The following is a 17,936-nucleotide window of genomic DNA, read 5'->3' as shown; positions in this document are numbered from 1 at the left end:
TGTTACCAAGGCTCTGTCTACCCCAAATGATTCTGTGCCAATTAGAGTACTCACAAAGTTATGATAAGAAAGAGACAAACCTCCACAATTAAGACAGGGAAAAAAATTTTAATCAGAGCTTGTCTACACTTGAAATGCTGCAGCTGCACCATTGTAGTGCTTCAGGGTAGACACTACCTATGCCTACAGGAGTGGTTGTCCTGTCAACTTAAGTAATTCACCTCCCTGAGAGGCAGTAGCTAGGTCAGCAGCTAGGTCAGCAGAAGAATTCTTCCATCAACCTAGCACTGTCTAACAGGGAATTAGGTCAGTTTAATTACACCACTCAGGGAATGGATTTTTCATACCTCTGAGGAATACAGTTAAGGTGACCTATTTTCTAGCGCAGACCAGGCTTTACTGTTCCAAACTCCAGAATACCCAATTAATTTACACCTCTGTACATCCACATTACACTTAAATCACACAGTTACAAAAAAAGTGAGACATTTGCCCAAAGACTTGACATCAATTGAGTGTTTCTTGGAACTGTCAATAATATTAACACTTAAATGAGTTTAAGCAACAGCTAATCAAGGTGAATGGTGAGAACCAGTAGGTATCAGAAAATAATGGTTTCCAAGAAGCAGTTATGGACTATCATGTCAAAAATCTAAATCCTTAGCAATAGCTAAAAAAGAAAAAGGAAGTTTGAGTCACTGTGCCCATTCACAGACTAAAATGCCAAGAATTAGCATACTAAGACGGATCTGTCATAACTGTCAGTTTAAAAAGAACCAAGAAAAGTACTGAGCTCAAGAGTTTCAAAGTCATTCTGCAATGAGGGCCAAATTCTGTTTTTACATCATGGTCCATCAGTCAGGTTAGAGATTCAGAGTTACGTAATATACTCAATTTATAACACAACTCCCACTTAGTTATTTATTATTTGATAAAAAGACCTTACTGATACAGTCAGCATCACTAACATAGAAATATGCTCAGGAGAACATGCTTAGCATTAGTATCACCACTGCTCAGCCTTAATTTCTATTCCTTCTTGATCCTCCTTTCTGTGCGTGTTTATGCACATGCACAAACATTCCTTTTTCCCCCCTCTGCATTGACTGCCAATTCCTACCATCTGTGGGTAGATCTTCACATCAAATGAAGATGTGATTGTAATGCAGAAAGGCATACTCATGTTAGCTTTAATCTAGTTAGCTCAGATAACATTGGTAGTGAAGATGTCGCTACCTGGGCTTCAGTTGGGGCTAAGCGCCCCAGTACAAGCCCACCAAGGAACCTGGGTACAGACTCAGGCAGCTAGCCTGAGTCAAAGCATCTTCACTTCTCACTACCTGCATGGGCTAGATTAAAACTACAGCAGGTATGGCTACCCGCACTACAGTCAAACCTTCATTTGCTGTGTAGATGAACCCAATGAGAGTCAATTCCACTCCCTTCCATCATTAAAATGATAAGAAATGACATAGTAATGTGTTACCATTAGGCTTTAGAGCCAGCACCCCCATTAATCTCACTGGGGGATAAGGGAATTCAGAGCTGCCAGGGTTATTGTTTCAGATTATCTACAGGCTCAGGAAGGCAGAACTGCATTGTTTCACACTTGGACACTTATCTTTGCAACTATGAGAGCAATACATTTTAAATAAATAAATAAAAGTTGAGATACTCCAGAATTTGATTATGCCATGCAGGCCATATACGCTGAACCAAGCCTGCTTTGGGATACGTTTCTCAAACTGGGGGTACTGACTCAAAAGGGGGTGGGTCACAAGGCTGTTGTAGTGGGGTCAAAAGATAAATAAGAATTTCCGGGGAAGAAGAGCTGGAGGGAAGGGGGTACAGCAGCTACTGCACTCTGGTCATCCAGCTCTGAAGGCACCACCACCACTAACGGCAGTGCAGAAGTAAGGGTGGCAATGCTCCTACAAGTATGTACATTAATTTGCTATCACTTTTTTAAGGGGGAGGTGTCATCACAGCCTGAAATATTTGTAAAGGGGAACCTAGCAAAAAAAGTTTGAGAACCCTTGTGTTAGGTGGACCATTCCATTTTCAGTATGGAAGAGAAGAGTTACATTTACTTAATCCAAAATCAGCTACCTGTAATTAATCTGTATTTTTAATCAACTTTTCAGATTTATCTCACACGATGTTATTTTCCATCTTTAAGAGTGAAAAAGAACAAAAGAGAACACATCTGATGATCCAGAATAAAATGTGACTTCTCAGGGCTTATCTACACAGGAAAATTGACCAGAATAGCTATTGCTAAATAAGCTTTTCTGCAATAAACTTCTGTTATTCTGGAATAAGTGTTCACAAAGAAAGCTATTCTGCACATGTTATTCTAGTCAGTTTCCCCATGTAGACAAGCCATTTATAGGACACAAATTTATTAGCATATAAAGAATCTGGTACATCATTCCTTACTTCTAGTCCAATTTCCCTTGGCAACAAACTGAATGAGGTTCTTCAGGAGAGTCTACCAAACATAGTATTTTTAAAAGGGGGGGGAAGGTGCCCAAAAAGGAGTGAAGGCAAAAGCAGAAGATAGCTTGAACATCATAAAAGTACATGAATATGTAATCAGAAAAAAGAAGAGTATTCTAGATATTTAGCATCTGTTTATCGTCACCACATTAACATGCAGATGTTCTTATACATTTTACATAAAGAACAGAATTAGAGACGATTTTTGGGGGAAGAGCCAACATGGTTTTTGTAAAGGAAAATCATGCCTCACCAATCTACTAGAATTATTTGAGGGGGTCAACAAGCATGTAGACAAAGGTGATCCAGTGGATACAGCATACTTAGATTTTCAGAAAGCCGTTGACAAGGTCCCTCACCAAAGGCTCTTAAGCAAAGTAAGCTGTCGCGTTATAAGAGGGCCACTGCTGGATCACTAACTGGTTAAAAGATAGGAAACAAAGGTTAGGAATAAATGGTCAGTTTTCAGAATGGAGACAGGTCAATAATGGTGTCCCCCAGGGCCTGTACTGGGACCAGTGCCGTCCAATATATTCATAAATGATCTGAAAAAACGGGGTAAACTTGAGGTGGCAACAGGTGATACAAAACTACTCAAGATAGTTAAGTCAAAAGTAGATTGCCAAGAGTTACAAAAGTATCTTACAAAACTGGGTGACTGGGCAACAAAATTGCAGATGAAATTCAATGTAGATACATGCAAAGTAATGCACATTGGGAAATATACTCATATAAACTGATGGGATCTAAATTCGCTGTTACCACTCAACAAAGAACTTGGAGTCCCTGTGGATATTTCTCTGAAAGCATCCACAGGGCAGTCAAAGGGAACAGAATATTGGGAATCGTTAGGAAAGGGACAGATAATAAAACAGAAAATATCATATTGCCTCTATATAAATCCATGGTACGCTCGCATCTTGAATACTGCGTGCAGAAACCAAGCACCACTTATAAAAGTTGTAACTAGACATTGCATCCAGAACAGCTGTTCTGTTTCAGATGTATACCAAGCACCATGTCCACATATAACACGTCCTAAACCACTGCAGAAGAACTATGTTGTGGCGGTCCCTGCACAGCTCCCCATCTTCTCCCCTGTCCTATTTTCTTCTTGAAAGACATGTTTACATTTGACAAGTGAAACAAAAGGGGCCATGGAAAACTGAAATCTCAATAAAGCATCATATACCCAGAATGCAGAATTTCCCTCGAGTAGTGGCAGAGGTATTGTGGGACAGTACTGGGAGGGATACCTCCAATGCCAGCACTTTCTGTCCACATTAGTATTGCAACCATCCAAGATGACGGAATGCCTTGCTTTGAAGAGCAAATTAAAACTATGCTGACATCACCTGAGCACCACTAGAGAGACAACAGGATTTAGTAGACAGAGCTGGATTAGGAGTCAGCCAGCAATAGACACCAGATCTCCTCTGTCACTGACCTGTTGTGTGACTGTAGCCAGTTACTTCACCTCTCTACCTGTTTCTCTCCACTATTTGTCTGTTTTGTCTATTTTACTTATATTATAAACTCTTCAGAGCAGGATCTCTTGCTATGTCCCCTGGCAACAAGCCGAATGAGATTCTTCAGGCGAGAGTTTACCAAACATAGTATTTAAAAAAAAAAAAGGGGGGGGGGAGTGCCTAAAGGTATATTGGGCTTCTCTTTAAAATGTTCCTTATATCTATGTCCTACAACAAGGACTTAACACTGTTAGTGGCCACAGTTATTAACTAAAATTTAACCATGCTATGTGTTGAGATAAACTACACTTAGAGACAACCAGTTATCTAACTGGTTACACACTTGAGGTTAAAAAGCTGGACTATAGATAGTATGCAATGTAGTTGTAGCCGTGTTGGTCCCAGGATATTAGAGACACAAGGTGGGTGAGATCATATCTTTTAAGTTGGTCCAATAAAAGACATAACCTCACCTACATTGTCTCTGTACTATAGATAGGGCAGACAACATTAAAAAAACCCAAAAACCTCACCATAACTGACCATCAGAAGCTACCTAATCTTTCAACTCACTCCTATCTATTACTACCTTGATTTGAAATGACTTTCAAAAAACATCTGACCACAAGACCATGCTTGCCAAACCCACTTTGATTTTTCACCTCCACATTTTTTTTTGAGAGATACAAAAAAGTCCGCTGTAGGAGAGCCATTTATGTAGCACAGACACAACTAAATTTAATTAATCCACACCTGTTATGTACTCTACATTACAAAATACCTTCTCATAAAGATTCAGAGAGCACATTGTATAGTGGTAACTCAGTAAACAGAAGGCAGGTGTTCCAGGGTGTGTAAAGTCTTTCTAATTTCCAAAGTTATGTAACATATAACAGTACAGTATATCAGGACTTCTGACAATGTTATTTGAAACTAACCTTTACATCTGTCGTTTTCCATTCTGTATCCTAATAGCATTCTCATGTCTACTGTGCCGTTACAAAATAACTTATCACCATATTTAAATTATAGGGAGATCTTGTTTAAGTAGACTGTTACGATGTATAAAGACAGATATAAATATGTATACTGTATGTATAGCTATCTCACATAATACACCTAAGAAACCAATTTCGCCTCCTGCCCAGCCTGATCCAGATGCCGTTCATTGTTTTAGATGCCGGTCCCATTACCAAAATGGGCAAGAGGATTTTCTAGGAAACACATGAATTTTCCACCAAATTAGACTACAGTAGAACAAAATAAAAGGCAAATGCAACCTCAGCTCCTATTGTTGATGTTAATATTGGCAGTAAGTTAAGAATATGATTGTGATTGCTTTATAATTTTACTCAACAAAATTACAAAATAAAAGGGACCATAAAAGGAACCACTTATAAACAATCTTGAATAAATTCCAAACCAGCTATTACCATGTTATCCTGATCCAAAAGCTCAAGACTAAACACAACCAGCTACCTCTTTTGTAGGTTTTTTAAATTCAAATACACATTTTATTCATTTTTTAAAATAATGAAGTTACAAATATAAATGTAGTCATTAGGCATGCTAATGGAACTGTGACATCCTCTTTGAGGAAACAAGGGGGGCCTACTTCAGATCCACTAAGCAGTGGGAATAGATACAGCTAACAAATAAAAAATATGCACATCATGAGGAAACAAAAGCCACATAGAAAACAAAGGGAAATTTTCTCTCTTATGCAGTTCTCTGGTTATTAATATGGACAAGTTCAGATTGAATCTGGTATCTGTACACAGATGAATTAAGGTATAATTTGGTTCAAAGCAAATTGAGGCAGAAGGGAAGATATCAAGTGGCAACCTGTTGATTTATTTACTTTGTATTCTGTCTGGTGACTTCCTTCCTATCTAGATTTTTATGCCACATCCATCAACAGGATTTTTTTTCCTTCTTTTCTTCCTCCTTCCTTCCCAAACGATTTTATGTATCTAGAGAACCTGAATGAAGAACAGCTGACTAAAAGCTTAAACCAGACAAGACTGAGGTGAACTAGTAGGAAGAGTGAAGCATTTTAAAGATCTTCCCTCCTCTATTACCTCTTCCACTGTCAAAGACATCTTCCCTCCAATTGTGGAGTTAGTCTGCAGCCTTGGATCATTTTTTTCCAATGCCTCTCTGCTACAAGATTCTCAAAAAACCATAGCAGCAAAATAAAATAAAATAAAATAAAATAAAAATCCATCTGCAACTGACTAGAAGACTGCACAGGATCTGATCAGATATAGACCTGCCACAGTAATCAATGCATTCCTGGTCTCTATATCTAGGAACAGAGCCACACCCTACAAAAATACAGGTGCCCGTCTGCTTTGCAACACAAATGACCATTAAACTAACACCTCAGTGCTCCTGATGCCCCAAATAATCAAGTTCAAAATCTTTATCTGGATATTCAAAGTCCTCCAAGGGACCACTAGCTAGTTTGAAGATCACTCTCTCTTGCAACCATGATGTCCTATATTCTGTTGGAAGAGTAAGGGCTTATCTGCACTTGAAATGCTACAGCAGCACAGATCTAGCATTGGAGCTGTGCTGCTGTAATGCTTCAGCATAGACACTACCTACACCAACAGGAAGGGTTCTCCCATCAGCATAGGTAATCCACTTCTCCGAAGCAGTAGCTAGGTTGACAGAGGAATTCTTCCACTGGCCTAGTGCTGTCTACACTGGGGTTAGGTTGGCTTAACTATCTCACTCCGGGGTTTGGAATTTTCATACCCCTGAGCATCTAGGGTGACCAGACAGCAAATGTGAAAAATTGGGGTGGGGGTGGGGGTGGGGGGGTATTAGGAGCCTATATAAGAAAAAGACCCAAAAATAGGGACTGTCCCTATAAAAATCAGAACATCTGGTCACTCTGTGAGCAACGCAGCTGGGCCAATCTAAGTTTAGTGTAGACTAGACCTAAAAACTGACCAATAGAATGGGACTTGTGAATGCATGAACTGCCACTGGAGCTGAATTTAGCCTACAGTATTAATTCTTACAAAAGATAAAAGTGGTCAAGGCCATCACCACTTTCAGAATTAAATGCAGAACTCAATTCTTTGATTTACCTCTACCTTAATAAGGTTTCCCTCGTAACCCCATTCTCTCACACACACACAAATGAACAGCCGTATAAACTAAAGAAGTTACCTATCCTAGAACCTGGAGAGAAAGTAAAATACTGTTATTACTATTTTTAAATATGTGGGAAATGCTTGCATACTATAGTGACAGGGACCACAAAAGCACCTACATGGATACATTTATCAGGGGAAGACAGTCATGTGTTACCCAATAATTACTATTCCAAACAATCTGGAATATCTTCCATATAGAAATTCATTGTGTTAATGGTGACATTGTTTTAGCATCAGACCTTACCATATCTGCTAAGCCTGAAGGTCCAAAGATCTGGAGATTTTATGCAAATTATGGTATATCTTAACTAAGCAATAATGCATTTATATTACTCCATTTGCTTTTATTTAAAATGAAAAAAAAAAAAAACACATTGACCACTTCTCAGCCCTCATCACTGTATTAGCTGTTCTGCTACAGAGACAGACGAGCTATAAAAGTCAATTAAAAAACATACAAGATATTTTGGTGCCTGTTTTGGCCTAGTGAAATTGAAGCATAAACATGAAGTTAAACACTTGAGCGTAAGGTTTCAGAGTAGCAGCCATGTTACCCAAAAAGAACAGAAGTACTTGTGGCACCTTAGCGACTAACAAATTCATTTGAGCATAAGCTTTCATGGGCTACAGCCCACTTCATCAGATGCACAGAATGGAACATATAGTAAGAAGATACATATACACATACAGAGAACATGGAAAAGGTGAAAGTTGCCACGCCAACACTAAGAGGCTAATTAATTAAGATGAGCTATTAGCAGCAGGACAAAAAAGACTTTCATAGTGATAATCAAGATGGCCCATTTCAGACAGTTGACAAGAAGGTGTGAGGATACTTAACATCAGGAAATAAGATCCAATTTGTGTAATGACCCAGCCACTGCCAGTCTCTATTCAAGCACAAGTTAATGGTATCTAGTTTGCAAACTAATTCCAGTTCAGCAGTTTCTTGTTGGACTGTTTTTGAAGCTTTTCTGTTGCAAAATTGCCACTTTTCAGTCTGTTACTGAGTGACCAGAGAGGCTGAAGTGTTCTACTAGTTTTTGAAAGTTATGATTCCTGATGTCAGATTTGTGTCCATTTATTCTTTTCCATAGAGACGGTCCAGTTTGGCCAATGTACATGGCAGAGGGGCATTGCTGGCACATTGAATCACAGAATACCAGGGTTGGAAGGGACCTCAAGAGGTCATCTAGTCCAACCCCCTGCTCAAAGCGGGACCAAACCCCAGATAGATTTTTGCCCCAGATCCCTAAATGGCCCCCTCAAGGATTGAACTCACAACCCTGTGTTTAGCAGGCCAATGCTCAAACCACTGAGCAATCCCTCCCTCCCCCGATGGCATATATCACATTGGTAAAAGTGTAGGTAAACAAGCCCCTGATGGCATGGCTGATGTGATTAGATCCTATGATGGTGTTACTTGAATAGATATGAGGACAGAGTGGGCATCAGGCTTTGCTGCAAGGATAGGTTCCTGGGTTAGTGTTTTTGTTCTGTGGTATGTGGTTGCTGGTGAGTATTTGCTTCGAGTTGGGGGGCTGTCTGTAAAGGAGGACTGGTCTGTCTCCCAAGATCTTTGAGAGTGAGGGATCGTCCTTCAGGATAGGTTGCAGATCTTTGATGATGCGCTGGAGAGATTTTAGTTGGGGGCTGAAGGTGATGGCAAGTGGCGTTCTGTTATTTTCTTTGTAGGGCCTGTCCTGTAGTAGGTGACTTCTGGGTACTCTTTTCTGGCTGTTTTTTGACTTCAGCAGGTAGGTATTGTAGTTTTAAGAATGCTTGATAGAGACCTTATAGGTGTTTGTCTCTGTCTGAGGGATTGGAGCAAATGCGGTTGTATCTTAGAACTTGGCTGTAGACAATGGATGATGTGGTGTGTCCTGGATGGAAGCTGGAGGCATGTAAGTATGTATAGCGGTCAATAAGTTGGTGGTGTTTATGTGCCCATCGCTTATTAGCACAGTAGTGTCCAGGAAATGGACCGCGTCTGTGGACTGGTCCAGGCTGAGATTGATGGTGGAATGGAAATTATTGAAATCATGGTGGAGTTCCTCAAGGGCTTCTTTTCCGTGGGTCCAGATGATGTAGATGTCATCAATGTAGCGCAAGTAGAGTAGGGGTGTTAAGGGATGAGAGCTAAGGAGGGAAAATGCACTATGCAGCGTTCCCTCTAAGCTACGTGGCTGCATGACCACCCAAGAGTCAATCAAGTGCCATGCACTTGATTAGCAGAGCCGCACACATCCAGTGACTTGGGTTCAGGTGCCCCCACTGTTCTGTAGTCACATTACTCCGGCCCTGTCTTGAAGCCTCTGATTAGCTGCTCCCAGGACCCACCTGCTTGCTGTGCAGAGCCGAGGAGGGGGCTGATATCAGGGAGTCCCTCCCCCTGCCCATGTACCCTCTCTCTGCAGAGCAGGGGAGAGGAGACTGGGCTCAAGAGCAGAATGGAGCAGCTGAAGTAGCCTTCAGACTGATGAGTGCCTCTCTCCTTAAAGAGACAGCGCAGTCTCTCATACACTTTCCCAGAAGCCAGTACACACACAGTCTGTCTCTCACACATACCTCCCAACACATACTTTTGTTATTGTTGTTGCTGTTACTTCTTGGTACTTCCTGCAATGCATATATATTCTCTGTAATGTTATTCTTTCAAAATACCTTTGTTTTAGTTTTTTGACTGATCTATGCATTTCATAATTTTATTTCTCTCTTTATGCTTAAATTCAATTCTTTGAGTAGTGAGTTCTAAAATGCATTCCTTGTCCTGGATGGAGTAATTATCCTTATAGTCACTTTTATACACACACACGCACGCACACACACAAAACCCCTCTCTCTCTTTTTTGTTTCTACTGGTGGCACACATCTGGACATTACCTTGATATTGGTGCACATAACAAAATTCATTCCACACATAAACAGAAAAAACTTTAAGGGAACATCGGCACTGTCCCACTCAAACCAAAAAAAAACAAACAAACAATACCCCACTGATGTTAACTCCATTCATGTTACACACCCCAAAGTAGCCCCATGCAGCAGAAAAACCCTGAAATTCCTGGTTCCTGTGGGGTGACACACTCTCTTTGGGAGCTGCAACTCACAAGGCCCTGCTGTGCCACTAGCCATATATTGCTGCTGTTGCTCCTCTCCACAGCTCTTACAAAGTTCCCTCTTCACACAGAGAAAGTGAGGTGTGTTATCCCAGCATCCTGTAGTCTCTACTTCTGCTTACTGACAAAGTGGAGGTGAAACATTCTAGCCACACACACTCGCCAGCTCCCGTATGACAAGTCTCCCTTCACCCTTATCTGCCTCTTTGTCTCTCTTTTCCCCGCTTCTCCTTTCGAGCATTTTCCCTTTCCCATAACCAAAGGGTGGTCAGCAGCAGCAGAAACTAAGAGAAGAGAGAGAGAAGGAGCCAGTGCCCTCAACTCACAGGTACTGGGCAGAGGCAAGGTGGGCATAGTGGTAAAAGAAGCAGATTTGCTTCATGCTGTGGGGCTTGGCATCAGCAGCAGGGAAGGAGTGGAGGCTGGAAAATAACCTCCTCTTTGAACCCCTGCTGTGGGGGTTGTGGCATCTGTGTGAAGGACCAGGAAGGGACCTCATCTGCCTGTGTCATACCAAGCATGAGCTATCCCTCTCCCCACAGCTCCTCCATACTATGGGTCTCAGCCCTGGACTGGAGCAACTCAGTTGAGATCATAACGACTAAAAGTGTATGAAAAAGCACCTCAGTCTTGTTTGCTGGTCAGACTCCCACTTCTGAGAACATTCAGGCATGCACTCAGGAGCCCAAGAGATGGCAGCAAAAAAAATCAGAAAACCAAGCAGGTCTGGTCCAAGGAAAACTGGAGACTTAATAAGTATGCCTTCTGAGCACTAAAAACCAAACATATTACCAAACGAGCATGACATCCCTACAAAGCAGTAGCTATAATCACAGCAGCATTGTGATACTAACTCTGAGTCCTATCTTTAGTCGGCAACAATGCTAGCACAAAGCACTAGCAACATGTTCAAAACAGAGCATGTACTACTGTTATGCTACCAGAATGACTAGTAACGTAATCCCTGCCTGGCACTCTCTGTTGTTCTCACTTTGAGGGCTGAGTTAGCAGGAACTTTGGTGGCATCAGTGGTTAGTGCTGCAACCACTAGTTAGTGCTACATGTCTACTGGCAGGGAAAGAGCTCGAGTCCTACCTGTAGTGAAATTAAACTAAAAAACATTAAATTTCCTGACTCCCTGCATACAAACAGCTGCTAAAAGCATCACAGGACTCAAGGACTCCTAGTTAACTCTTCCCCTGCAGTGAAACTAATATGGAAGAGCCAAGAGGCCCCAGTGCAAACAGGTCCGACTGATATCATGTGTACCAGAGGCAGTAGGTAAGGGTGAACTCCAATGACTTACCCACATTTAGTGCTTGTATCATGCCAGTTTATAGTGCATATGTGACAGTAGTGCTGAAAGCTGATATCACATTGTTATTATGATTTCACACTCAGGATTCTAATTATGCATCTTTTCAGAACACACGCAAACATTATGGGCACTGCTATGAACTAGAAAGAGTTGGCATCATGACAATTTTGATTACAGCTTTTTGTACTGATATGTGAAGCCTTTGGACGTGTGCTCTGGAAAAAAAAATTGCTTAACGATGATCATACAGCAGTGGTGGGCAACCTGCGGCCCACAGCCTGAGCTGCTTCCCGAAGCTCCCATTGGCCAGGAACAGCGAACCGCAACCACTGGTAGCTGTGGGCAGCAGTGCAAATGTAAACAAACTGTCTGGCGGCCCGTCAGCAGATCACCCTGACGGGCTGCATGTGGCCCACCACTGTCTTAAAGGCTTTTTAGCTACTGGGAGGTGTATTTAAATGTATTTCAATTTACTTCTTATCATTTATGTTATTTGCTTTCTTTTCAGTACTCTGCTTAGTGCCATTGTCCAAGCTAGTCTATCTGAATTTCCAAAACACAAATCAAACATTAAAGTCAAATTATTTCCACTGAATTTTGTTTTCTGTGATTGTGCCAGATGCTGGCTTGAAAACCAAAGAGATGGCAGTATTCCACTTATCTAATAGACACACGTAATACAAGCTGCATCAGTGCGAACAAGCCCTTCCAATATATCACCAACCTGATCTGAAGTGACAACTACTATTCAGTTTCCATCCGCACAGTTGCCAAGTGGCCCAAAGACATCAGTTAGTCCAAGCTGTGATGTGGATACCCATTGACTTGAAACAAAACTAGAAGTACTAACTTAGGGTATGTCTACACTTAAACCACCACTGTGACACAGTTAAACCTGTGCTGCTGTAGCACTTCAGCATAGCACTACTTACACCAATGAGAGGAGTGCGCCCATCAGCATAAATAATCCAACTCCCCAGGAAGCACTAGGTAGGTCAATGGAAGAATTCTTTCATTGACATAGCACCATCTACGCAGGGGTTAGGTCAGCACAGCTATGCTTCTCAAGTGTGGATTTTTCACACCCTTGACACACAGCTATGTCAATGTAAGTCCCACTATGAAGACAAACCCTTATTTTATATAATAGCCACATGGTAAAATTTTCAGTCACTACTAACAGAGGCTGGATTCAAACTGGAAATTCAGGGGTGAAAGACTCCATTATCTCATTACTAGTATCTTGAGACACTTCCCTTTCATTTAATTATTTAAAAATATATATATAAAGACATGCAGACAATAGAATCACATTAGATTTTTTTAATGTAATCTCCCCACGGCCATTCGCCACACTCTTAGCCAGTCCCTGAGACTTCCCTGACACAATACAGCAGTGGTTCTCAAACTTTTGTACTGGTGACCCCTTTCACATAGCAAGCCTCTGAGTGTGGACCCCCACCCCTTATAAATTAAAAACACTTTTTACACATTTAACACCATTATAAATGCTGGAGGCAAAGCAGGGTTTTGCGTGGAGCCCGGCTGCTCACAACCCTCCATGTAATAACCTCAAAACTTCTGAGGGGTCCCAACCCCCAGTTTGAGAACCCCTGCAATACAGGAAGGCAGTAAGCCAGTCCTTGGTATCAAAGAGGTTGAGAAACACTGCTCTAAACCTACAATTTAGGCCTAATCTATTTGGCTGTATATTTTTAATGAAGCGTGCTCTTACAAGACTACCAGTTTTCTCTTTGACCTCTTAAACAAGATTCTATAGTCGTGGGCCTTATTCTATGTGTCCCACTGTATTTTTCCCCATGTCTATATAGCAACAAGCACTACACCCATTAATCCAAAAGTAGTTTTGCTAGTCTCGTTTAAAGTACTAGAAACATTTCCTTTTACTTATATGTCCATCAATGAATGCCTGGCAGCATCTAATTTTCCCAGTGTCACCTGCTGTTAAAGGCATACTGTCAAGTCTGATAAATCAAAAACAGAATACTTTTAAAATCTAATATTTAACAGGAATATTATCTGATGCTCAGGTATGACGACACAGGGAAAACACAAACTGCCTAGTGAAATGCAAGACCTTGATTAAGTGGATATTTTAAAATTTTTAATTATGGAGGGATTAAAAACATACCCATAACAAACTGGAAAAAAGACTACAGCATATCTCCTCTACAAAACTATTACTTTAAAGATATTCTGATTTTTGGCTTCTCAGTGTATCTGAGTGTCTTAGCTTGTGGGGAAGGGGGAATTAAATTAAATTCCACAGTGTTTTCTCCTGCTGTTTTGTAACAGGACTAATAAGAAGTATGTGTTACTCACCTTAAATATATCTACTTTTAATTCCATAATCAATTTACCTATCCATATTCAGTGCAAAGTTATAGTACATTTTCTTTTCTTAAAAAAAAAAGAAGTAAAGTTTGGAATCATAACATTTCATGCTTGCTGCACATTCTTCTTCCAGTTCACTGACAGGGCAAAATTGGACCCACTAATGAGCTATGTGATATTAAACTAGTCACCTCCTAATTCACACATGTTCCATCAACACATACTTGCATATCTCCGAAATCCAACCGAGCTCTTTATATACTCAGATATTCTTCATCACTCCTTTTTTTCTGGTCGCTTACTTGCCAGCTTTTATAGACAAGTTTTTTTTAATTGGTCTAATATCAAAGATTTTTTAAAAGTCTAGGTAGTTTTGTTTTCCAGCCACCCAGTTACTTAAGCTCATTTCAAACATACAGACATTTGTTAGATTGCTATTTCCTTTTATGAAAAATGTGTGTTGACCTATAAATGATAACATAGTTTACTACAGGGATAATATATTAACATTTTTCTTGCTTATTCTTGCAACAATTCAGCATGTCCAAAACAAGACTGTTTTTGACAGAACTACATGGATGCATTCACATAACAAACTTTTTATGACCAAGAATGCATGAGTGAATTCTGGGACTTTTCAAATATGTCCCAGACCAGTTCTCAACTTGTTGCTGGAAAGAGGGCCTTTGGTAATTTAAAAATGAGCGCCACTGCACTCTGTGATGCTGTTAAGACAATTGTCTGAACTGGGTTAGCTGTTACAATCATGCCTTTCTGTCTTTTTTTGGATAAACCTTTGTAGATTCCAGTTCACTCACACCTGAGCATAAAACTACATCCCAAGTGTTGCAATGAATTCATAAAATTAAGTTTTGTAAATTGACTGACACAGCTGTTGTTTATGGCTACAAAGCACTACTAGTTCAAAGAATTCTAATCCATGGTTATCTACCATGCCTTTTAACCAATGTACAGCGCAGAGAGCCTGTGTGTTCCCAGGGTGCCTCTGGTTCATATCAAGGATAATCCCACTACTGAAGTCAACACTATGACTACTGAAACCTACAGAAGTTATAATTGTAAAAGACCTTTACAATCTAATCTAGTCCCCCTGATAATACAGAATTGTTTCCTATGTTATGTTGTATAATCTGGTTTAATCCAGTTTCTTGGTTCTTCTCTAAAAATAACAATCAGATCCTCCCTCTTTCCCACTGCAGTCTTGAATATTTTTATTAGTTGTCTGAATACTTCCTTCAGACTTCTAGGACAGCTCCTTGGTTCTTATATCCCAAGAGTTTTGATACTGTTGTTTCTTCTTTTTTAAGGCAAGGCTATGATTTTTCACGTACCTTTGGAAGCATAAGGGCAAAGATTCAAAGTGTGTCTGGTGTGTGAAAGTATATCAATATTCTCCTCTAACCACCTCTTAAGAGACCTACAATCTCTTTTATCCAACTTTTGTCTTTGCAGTCAAGAAAGTTGCATTTTTAAAGGGAAAAGTAATGTTAAATAACCAAAAAAAAATTCCTTAATTATTCACAAAAATATCCCACACAGATTAAAGGGACATCAATCTGATACCTAGTAATGTTAAATTAAAAAAAAATAGTTTGTAATAGTTTTTAAGCCTTACAAGAGAGACTCTCTCTTGAAAAGTAGTTTACTATGAAAAAAGCAGAAAGAACACAAGACAAAATGCTGATATATTGTGTTACAATTGCTGCTGGGTAATATTTGTGTAAAACTGAAATTCTACTTGACTGCCAAAAAATAATTTAATAGAAACATTTCCACTGGTTTTAGATTTCTTAAAAGCTTATTTTCTCCGATCTAGGGACCCAATCCTGAAAGCTGCTCCCCCTGTGTCTGTATGGAATTTACTTAAGTCAGTGGGTCTACCCACAAAGCAGGCTGCAGGACTGAGACCTAAATCTGAAGCACTTGTTAACCATATAACATGCAAAGTAGTCTTTCGTCCCCACCTTAGAATTAACTTGGTTTTAATGTTTCCAGCTCTACACTTTAACCAGAGTTTTCTAATAGTCATGTCCCAATAGTACTTTCTTATTGTAGATTACTTTTTACATTCCATAGTTCACATGTGCTGAAGACACAACTATTATCATAGACTTCACATCACTGCATTTATTATTGTTTTAAATAAAAACTATGCATACATCCTGTTACTAATGCTGAATTGCACACTGAGGCTTCTTTTATAGCACTACAACACAAGATAAATTATTTTTCAAACACTAAGATCTTTCCTATCCCTTCCAGGGAGGAAGAGGATTCAAGAAAGAAATGCATGCAAGTTAGTTCATTTTCCATGTCTTATATGCAACCTTACCACTAAAACAAACTTTTCTAACACTGCCTTTTAAGCATCTCCTAGCCCCTTATAAAAAGGCCCTCAGTTTCAATAGAGCATCAGCCCTCAGAAATCCTGTATCTATAGAGCTACAGCCCATCACATAAAGGTACACTCAAATTCATCACTAACATATGCACTGAACACAAAAGCTTAAAAAGTTTAAAATTTCTATGACACATCAAATCAACTGTACGACAGCCATGTACATAGCACAAAAAAACCAAAGGACCTTAAAACAAGTGGAAAACAATTTGCCTGCAAGTATTTTCTTAAAATAACTTGCTTTTAAGTTTATTACGTAACACGCCAAGAAATCTCAAGCAGCAGCAACGGCCAACTACTGCATTCCCCACAACTCATCAGCTCCTGCTTGTCCCCGTTCCCCCTTCCCTACCTCCACGCAGACATTATTAGAGGAAAACTTTAGCCAGCCGGCCACACACACGTGTAGGGACGAAGCAGGAGCAGCTGACCATGGCCACCTCCTTCTTCTCCCACAATGCAACGTGGGCTTTCACATTTTAAACTATTTCCTCGCAGGGTCAAGCCCAAGAAGCCAAAAACCCACCGCAATAAAAAGCTCCCCGCGCCCCAGTATGCGGTGCCACCCCCGGGGCAGACGCTCGCTCCTACCCCCTTTGCACCCACGCTTCATTCAAGGCCCCGACACGCCCGGAGCTTCCGGCTGCGGCGAGTGTGATGGAACCGCCCCTGGGCTCACCGCCCCTCAGCCCAGCCCAGCCCAGCCCGCCCGGCCGGGGAGGCGCAGCCCCCGTGTGGGGCGAGGGAGCCGGCGGTACTCACACGCCTCAATCTCCTCCGGCAGGTCCTCCTGGAGCAGCGACAGATCTGGGGGAGAGACACAATGAGACGCACTCGCAGCCTGGACGCGCCCCCCGGCTCCCTCATGCGCAGGGGGGCCCCACAGCCGCCCCTCCCCGCACGCGCAGGGGCCGCTCCCCGCAGCAGGCGGGGCGGGGGGGCGCTGCCCGTGCTCGGGCATAGCTGGGGATGTGGGGGGAGAGGGCGGTGCCAGGGCCTCCCCAGCGCGGGAGGGCGGTTGGTACCTACCCGCCATCTTGCGGTAGGCCCCCCGCCCGGTGCTACATGGAAGCCGCTGCCGCCGCGACAGGAGGAGGGGAGGCCCCGTGCGGTCCGGGCCCACGGGCGGCGTCTCCTAGCGTCCCCGAGAGAGACTCGCAGGCAGCGAGCTAGCGAGCGAGGAAGGGAGGGGTCTGAGCCGGACACGCCGCTCCCGCCTCCGCCAGGGAGTCACACAAGCGCGGCCCTCCCCGCCCCTCGCTCCTGACTGACTCACGGAGCCGCCTCCAGCGCAGCGGCCGGGGACCCGCCCGACCCTACAGGAAGCAGCCAGGGCTCGCACCCTGCCCAGCACTGCCCGCCTGGCGCGGGGAGTGTTTCACACTTGGCCCTGGCTGTGCACTTCCTCTCCAGGCCAGCGCCGTCTGGCCCGGGCACTGCGCCTGGCGCTTCCCTCTGCCCAGCCTGCGCCTGGCGCTTCCTTCCCGCAACCCCGCACGCTGGGCTCTGGCCCTTCCCCAGCCCCGCACACTGTGCCTTCTTCCCCCAGCCCTACACACTGCCCCCTGCCCTGGCACTTCCTTCCCC

General features: G+C 42.1%; 1 protein-coding gene across 6 annotated transcripts in view; it reads right to left on the bottom strand.

Annotated features, from left to right (window-relative positions):
- Positions 1-17,464, bottom strand: part of PPP4R1 (protein phosphatase 4 regulatory subunit 1) — an 88,954-nt gene extending 71,490 nt beyond the window's left edge. For 2 of the 6 annotated variants that reach the window (XM_030552753.1, XM_030552755.1), the window contains exons 1-2: positions 17,379-17,464; positions 17,112-17,156 (exon numbers count right to left, since the gene is read on the bottom strand). In XM_030552753.1, coding sequence (XP_030408613.1) covers positions 17,112-17,156; positions 17,379-17,385 — 52 coding nt within the window. In that variant the 5' untranslated portion in view covers positions 17,386-17,464. Of the gene's footprint in view, positions 1-16,701; positions 16,780-16,875; positions 16,903-16,955; positions 16,978-17,111; positions 17,157-17,378 lie in introns of those variants that run through there. The other 4 variants (XM_030552759.1, XM_030552754.1, XM_030552757.1 and 1 more) reach the window with 4 other exon arrangements.
- Between the last annotated feature and the right edge of the window lie 472 nt (positions 17,465-17,936).

This window comes from Gopherus evgoodei, chromosome 2 (assembly GCF_007399415.2).
Source record: "Gopherus evgoodei ecotype Sinaloan lineage chromosome 2, rGopEvg1_v1.p, whole genome shotgun sequence".
Lineage (NCBI taxonomy): Eukaryota > Metazoa > Chordata > Testudines > Testudinidae > Gopherus > Gopherus evgoodei.
Note: the sequence above shows the minus strand (reverse complement) of the source record. Positions and strands in the feature narration are given on the sequence as shown.